This window comes from Rutidosis leptorrhynchoides, chromosome 5 (genome assembly GCF_046630445.1).
Source record: "Rutidosis leptorrhynchoides isolate AG116_Rl617_1_P2 chromosome 5, CSIRO_AGI_Rlap_v1, whole genome shotgun sequence".
NCBI lineage: Eukaryota > Viridiplantae > Streptophyta > Magnoliopsida > Asterales > Asteraceae > Rutidosis > Rutidosis leptorrhynchoides.
The window spans coordinates 197286452-197293572 of NC_092337.1; the positions used below are offsets into that span (position 1 = coordinate 197286452).

General features: G+C 34.3%; 1 protein-coding gene across 1 annotated transcript; it reads left to right on the top strand.

Annotated features, from left to right (window-relative positions):
* Nucleotides 1-600: 600 nt before the first annotated feature.
* LOC139847787 (rac-like GTP-binding protein ARAC11) lies at nucleotides 601-4854 on the top strand. Its single transcript, XM_071837516.1, has 7 exons — nucleotides 601-935; nucleotides 2206-2293; nucleotides 2392-2501; nucleotides 2663-2726; nucleotides 2897-2961; nucleotides 3960-4025; nucleotides 4488-4854. Exons 1-7 carry the CDS (start codon nucleotides 837-839, stop codon nucleotides 4587-4589), a joined length of 594 nt encoding a protein of 197 aa, XP_071693617.1. The 5' UTR covers nucleotides 601-836; the 3' UTR covers nucleotides 4590-4854.
* The last annotated feature ends 2267 nt before the right edge of the window (nucleotides 4855-7121 follow it).

A 7121-nucleotide genomic window follows, 5' to 3' on the forward strand; every position in this document is an offset into this window, starting at 1 on the left:
ACCTCACGGTTCCGACACCTATGGAGGGTGTCGGTTCCGAGGCCCTAAAATGCTTGACCGACCGGTACCAAGGTTTCGATCCCAACACCATGTGAAGGTGTCGGTTTCCGTACCTAACTGGTGGGTATCGGTCGGTTATCTCCTCTCGTGCTCATCCTAGGGTGCGTTTTCCGATGGTTCACTGTTTTGCTTATGGTTTCTTCGTTATAAGTCCTTTTTATTTGATTCTTGTGCCATTGGATTCGTTTTTACGATATTATAAAAGGTAATTTTTAGTTGTTTTACCCGATAACGTATTTAAAATAGGTCTAATAACGCAGTTAAAAACTTGACTTTTGGCGCGTTTTCAGGGCTATATTTTGCAATTTCAATTTTTTGAGGGCCTATTATTAAAAACTTTCAAAAATGATGGCATATTGACTAATTTCTCTTTATTTTTATTTTATTAAAATATTAAAATGAAAACAAAAAATAAAAATCGAATGGGAGGGAGTTGAGGTCCACCACGTAGATAGGAACGATTCAAGTGCAATATTTGGCGGCTTATTCGAAGCTAATTCTTCTTCATCTCCCTCCTCCTCCTTCCATAGTTTCCCTTTTCTTATGCATTTTCTTTTTTCACTTCTTTTCTTCTTCTTCTTGTTATTATTAGGGTTTCCATCGCTCAACACCAAAAAAATAATAATAATAATAATAATAATGACGGATTATTTTCGTAACAAATCAGAGAGTGATTTCGTAAATACTAATTAAATAAAAATTCAACAAACACATAACAAGAATAAAGGATCAGAAATCAGAAATCAGGTCTTCAGTCGAAGAAGATCTGAATTAAAATGAGCGCATCAAGGTTCATAAAGTGCGTTACTGTTGGTGATGGCGCTGTTGGAAAAACTTGTTTATTGATTTCTTACACCAGCAATTCCTTCCCTACGGTGATTAATTTTGATAATAATTAATAATTATTAATATTAATTATAATTATTATTATATATTTTTTATTTTGTATGCGTTTAATATAATATCTAATGTTCTCTACAGTTTCAGCTTGTTATTGAATTTGTGTCTGTAAAATTCGATTGATCATTTGCCTGATATTTTAATTTGATTCATGTTAATGTCTGATTTAGATTTATAATAATAAGTATTGTATTATTTATAATATTTTCAGAGGATTTATTGCACTTTATGGTTACATGTTTGTATTACATTATATAGCAATTAATTTATACATACTTACATATCACATGCTTTTATGCTATCATTGTATGCTTATTTGTCTATGTTTACATTGTATACCATCTATCTTATACTGCATAGTATACCTACATGCTTCTTACCAACATGTTTTCGTATACTTATTGTACTTACATGACTGGTTATACTTGCATATTTGACACGCACATATTTTAATTATATGTTATATTACATTATTTTGTTACATGCTTTATTTACCTATACATATCGTATTGATATATACTTTATTCATGGTAAAGTTTCTTTTTTTTTTATCTACTTTACTTGTATACTTTTACTGCACATATTGGAATTCATGGTTCTTTATGGTCGGAGGTCCCTAGGAAGCAGCCTCTCTGCTCTACAGAATAGGGAGGGACGACTTCCTCTACCTGGGGACCGATAGGTATCCGTGGGTGGAGGAATGACTTCCCTTTTACTTTAGGGTAGAGGAAAGGACTATCTACATCTAACCTCCCCCATACTCCACTCTAGTGGAATTGGGTATTGTTGTTGTTGTTGTTGTTGTATTATTCGTGCTGAAATATCGGTGTATTGAACATTTTCGATGAATGAGAAAACGTTGACATTTGTTTTGTTGTATATTGAAGCTGGTTGAAATTTATATAGCATGAATAAGGAAACTGCTTATAATGATATAATGATAACTTTTTATTACTCGATTTACGTCTTCAGAATCATTCTTACTCTAATATAATACTCATTTTATGATGCCTTAAGTATTAATTTTACTGAGAAATAGTTTATTGTATTGTATATGTATTATTTATCGAGTCCTGATGATGAACATGATTAGTTTTGGCAGATAAATATTGCGAAGATCAACACATTAATCTTTGTGTTATATCTTCGTTAAGCACAAGACTCATAAAGAAAATACTCTATTGAAACAATTTCCCTGCATAAGATTTTAAATTATTTTATCCTTTTTCATGGTGTTTTTAACAGGATTATGTGCCAACTGTATTCGATAATTTCAGTGCAAATGTTGTTGTCAATGGCAGCACTGTCAATCTTGGATTGTGGGACACTGCTGGTAATCTCTTCTTGAACATCATTGATATAATTCTGTATTGATAAAACTTTTGTAATGTTTGCTTCTTTTAAGTCTGAAATCGAATTTCTGTTGAACAGGACAGGAGGATTATAACAGATTAAGACCATTGAGTTATCGTGGAGCTGATGTTTTCATACTTGCATTTTCTCTGATTAGCAAGGCCAGCTATGAAAATGTCTCCAAGAAGGTTATTCTCTCATCTTTTTCTTTTCATATTACTTATATGATATCTACATCATATTTCAGGTGGCAAACTATCACCCAAATTACCCCTCTTAATAAACGGGTTTAAGTTGCCATCTCTGCTTCAACATGATCACTTGACCAATTACTTTTTATCTTTCTCAGTGGATACCAGAATTAAAGCATTATGCTCCTGGAGTCCCAATTGTTCTCGTTGGCACCAAAATCGGTTAGTTGCTTCATCAATTCTTGTTAACTTTTTTATATCTCCCTTCATGGTGTTGCTTTCTTGTGAAGAAAATGACATTTGTATTTCCTTTATTAAGTTAAAGTGCTTTATTGTCTATTTTATTTAGTATAAATTATGTGATGATGTATATGGATGTTCATCGCTCTTAGATCTTCGGGATGATAAGCAGTTCTTCGCTGACCATCCTAATGCAGTTCCCATCACAACGGCTCAGGTGAATCTTTTTATTTTTACTGCTAAATAAATACTAACTCGTCTGACAAAAGATGTCTTTTAGCTGTTGCGACATACGTAAATCAGTAAATGATCGTAGTACCTTTAAAATGTCAAACAGGGGAATGGTTATAACCACCAGGAAAACATTTTGGTTGAATTTGCCTGAAAGAAGGGATTTATAATTATATTTACACATCATTCCAAAATAAGAATCCTTAAATGAGATGGAAAAAATGAATATACTTAGGAAATTCGAGATGCACAAAAAGTACCAAAGACAGATGGTTAGGTCCATTGGCTGTAGATCAGTCTTGCTTGTTTAGTAGATCCTAGTAGGGCTAGGAATCTACCATGCCCAGTTGGAGAATGAAGGTTGGCAACTAACTTGGGTTAAGCCTTATTCTTGTTTTTTGACTCTCTAAATTATGGTAGTTATTGATAAATGAATCATGACATCACCATACGTTTATATGTCGTCTTTTCTTGCTTGAAACATGTATCATGTTTACTTTCTACTTAATGATCTGTTTCTATACGACTCTTAAATTGGTAAGTAAAATTGGTGTTTCTTTGTCACTTTATCTGAAAATCGGTATGTTTTTAGGAGACATAGAATCAGACACCCCTTCCAATTAAAAGGCAAATGGGAACAGGACTTAATAAAGAAAAAAAGTAAACAACAACTGTAGTTTGAGGTATTGTTAAAATATAACATGCATCAATTGTTTAGTAATACATTGTTAGCACAAAGTTTATAAAAACACATCCAAAGATGCCAAGTCATGATGTTATCCGAGTATTAATATAACAATAGGACAAGCAATTAAACTTAATCAGAACATTGTAGGTTTTATTATGGTTGTAAAATGCAAAGGGAGTTTGCTACCAAGATTAGTTCTTTCAAACCTTTGTGTTTTTAGGGAGTTCGCTAAGGAAGGAGTTATCTCTAGTTTTTTGTGTCTTATCTGATGTTGTATCTTTATGGATTTGTTACAGGGTGAAGAATTAAGGAAGACGATTGGAGCTCCTACATATATTGAATGTAGTGCAAAAACGCAAGAGGTACGTCAAATCTTCTCTCACATAGATATCATTGTTCTGGGGTTGGTAAAGTAGAAAGGTCGGGCGTTTTCAGTACGGATCAAAGAAGGTTGTTCTAATTACACGTCGAAACTGATCAGGGTTTGGTTGACCTGCTAACATTTTTTGCCCTGTCTTCATATATGTGGATAGTATATCAGATATGATTATGGTCAAAATCTTATCTGTCTAAAAAACATAGATTTTAAGAGATTAATCCATTCAAATTCACTTTAGCAGGAAAAAATGTGTCAAAGGTTGTGTATATGTTCAACCCATTTGACCCGTTTTATTTTTAATAACCAAGTTTTCAAGGTAACCCATTTGACCTGGTCAACTGTAAGCCCGAATCAAGTCATCAACCCATACCTACGTATTTGGGTTGAAATTGCCACCATTATGTTGCATGAATAGGAGTATTTTCATTTGTTATTTTGTTTTCAGAATGTCAAAGGAGTTTTCGATGCTGCCATTAAAGTTGTGTTGGCACCTCCAAGTTCTAAGAAAAAGAAAGGGAAGGGTCAAAAGGGCTGCTCTATATTGTAATCAACTCTGGAATGAATGAATCTAGTTCGTACTTTTTGCTTGTCAAGGAAGTCGTCAAGGCTAACCACTTAACCAGTAAAAGCGTCAATATTTGGCTTATCGTGTGTCTCTTTCGTTTTTAACTGTTTTAGCAGTTATTGTTTTGGTCTTTCAAGTCCCCCCTACCCGGTTTTTGGTTTGTTCTTAAACGTATTAGTTTTACAGGAGATTAACTTTGAGGAAAAAGCAAAAAGAAAAAATAAAGTCTTGGATTCTTTTCTTTATATATCCATATCCATTTCATTCATTTGTACTTGATTGTTAAATACTTTCGTTTCATTAATTTCTTTAGTTGACTAAATTGTATTTACCTGTTCTATATTTTAAAAATTAGCTGATGCAGATTTATAATTTTACTTGCATTACTTATTTGTACGATTCAACAAAGCTTGTACACTTTGTCATGAGGGTAAAACTTTGTTAACACAAAACTTCCATAAGATGTGAGGAACTCATAACTTAATGTCTGCAATTGATATGATGATGTCAACTATTTTTTTTTTTTTTTTTTATCAAATCGTACATTGTTAAAGTTTCAGTGTTAGCCTTTTTTTTTTTCTTTCTTTTTTTGGCTAGCAAGAATTATACAGTAACAACTAATCTACAATAAGAAGTAATTCCTCACTCTTCACATAAAGAATATTTTTCTTAACCATTTTTATGCAAAATTTTCAATCAAAATCACAAATATACGAGTAACAAAATATGCAGCATTTTCCTAGTTCGTTGCCTATGGTAATATTATAGTAGTATCACTTTGGCAATGTCCTTTGAATTTTGAAATCGGAGGGCCTTCAAAATTGGTATGTGTCACGGTGTGCATATATTGTCGGTCCACTTTATATGGTTGGATCCAAACTTTGCAGATATTGTGGGTGTTGCCATTTCTTCTCCAATGTCAAAACACATGTGATAATTAGGAAATGTACTGATTTTAACTACGGCGTTAGGTTTTTATTTTTTTGACAGGGATTGGGATCACCCGAGGGGACTAAATCACCCGCTGTGATCATCTCCCGTTTCGACTATGCCGATGCAGCGATAATAACTCCGCCCCATCGCTGCCCGAGAGAAAACCTTGAAACCGATCCAAGTGCCCGACCAAACGATATGGGAAATGTGTCATGGGTAGATATTTCATGCCAGGGATGAAATTGTGTTTTTAATATAAAGCCAACGGGGGTCGAACTCCTGACCTCACCTAAAGAGGCAGGCCACCAACCGTTGGACCACATCACAACTTCGGCGTTAAGTTTTTATTCCATGAACACCATTTACAAACACAGCTTTGTAGTGGATACAATCACCTCCTGGACTAATTAATCTCACAACAGAACCCACCCTATAAAGGAAGAATATTGCTTGATACAAGATGCAAGGTTAACTGGCCCAGTGTGTATTCCAGGAATAAATTCTTCCTTACAACTAGAATAAGTAAGATGTTCTAAGTTACACATTCTTAATTTGGAAGAACGAAACAATCAGGTAAGCAAAAATTATAAACAGCCATACATCACATACTCTACCAAGGATTCAGCATCAATACAAGCACAAGAAATTCAAAAGCGAGAATCATTTCCATACCTACACCTGCAGAGCTTAGCGACTATTATACACGATAGCAAAAAACCCAGACCTTGGTTGGCTCAAAATTCTCCCCTGTTGCTCCACCCTTCTCCTTCTATTCAGTATGCCTCTAGCTCGGAGATAATATAAGGTAGGATGCCACTGCATTTTAAGCTTCAAAGCTAGATTTAGCGACTTGAGTCTTGCGACAAATAAACTTACACGATCACAGTGGCGTATCTAGAAATCGTAGTCACGGATGTCACTATTTAAAACCTCAAAAAATTACTATCCAGTGCTGTCACACGGAAAAAAAACTACACTATCCAATGGACAATGGTTGTACTAGTTAAAAGCCCAAATTTTTTTCCACTAGATCACAATTTTCACTGGTATCTGTGCTACCAATGAACAGTACGCCCCTGCCGATCAACCCAATGTACGATCCTTAGGCACGCCCCTGCTCATTTTCTTTACCGACCCAAAGAATGAAGCACAGAGGGACTCGAGCTAATTAATTACCCTTTTCGAGGCTTTGAATAAGGACATAAAATACGTATCAATGGCACTTAAAACTGATTTAACCAACGTGAGCCTACGTTCATGCTATATCATTGTTATTTATAATATTCGTGATCGCCCTTTAAGAAAAGAGTCTCATTCTTCCCTGGTGATTTAAGGACGTATACAATACAACGCAAGATAACTGCTGTCCCAAAAAAAAAAAATTACAATGCAAGATAAATAAAAAAATACTCCGTACAAAAAATGTCAAGGAGTGAAATATAGCTTAGTTGTGGACTATCTTTAACATACTAATTTATGAGGGGCCAATGTTGCAAAATAGCATCGTACATACATACATACAATTATACAAACTACCTACCATCTAATCCATTATCGTACAACTTTGCGTCTCTGGCACTC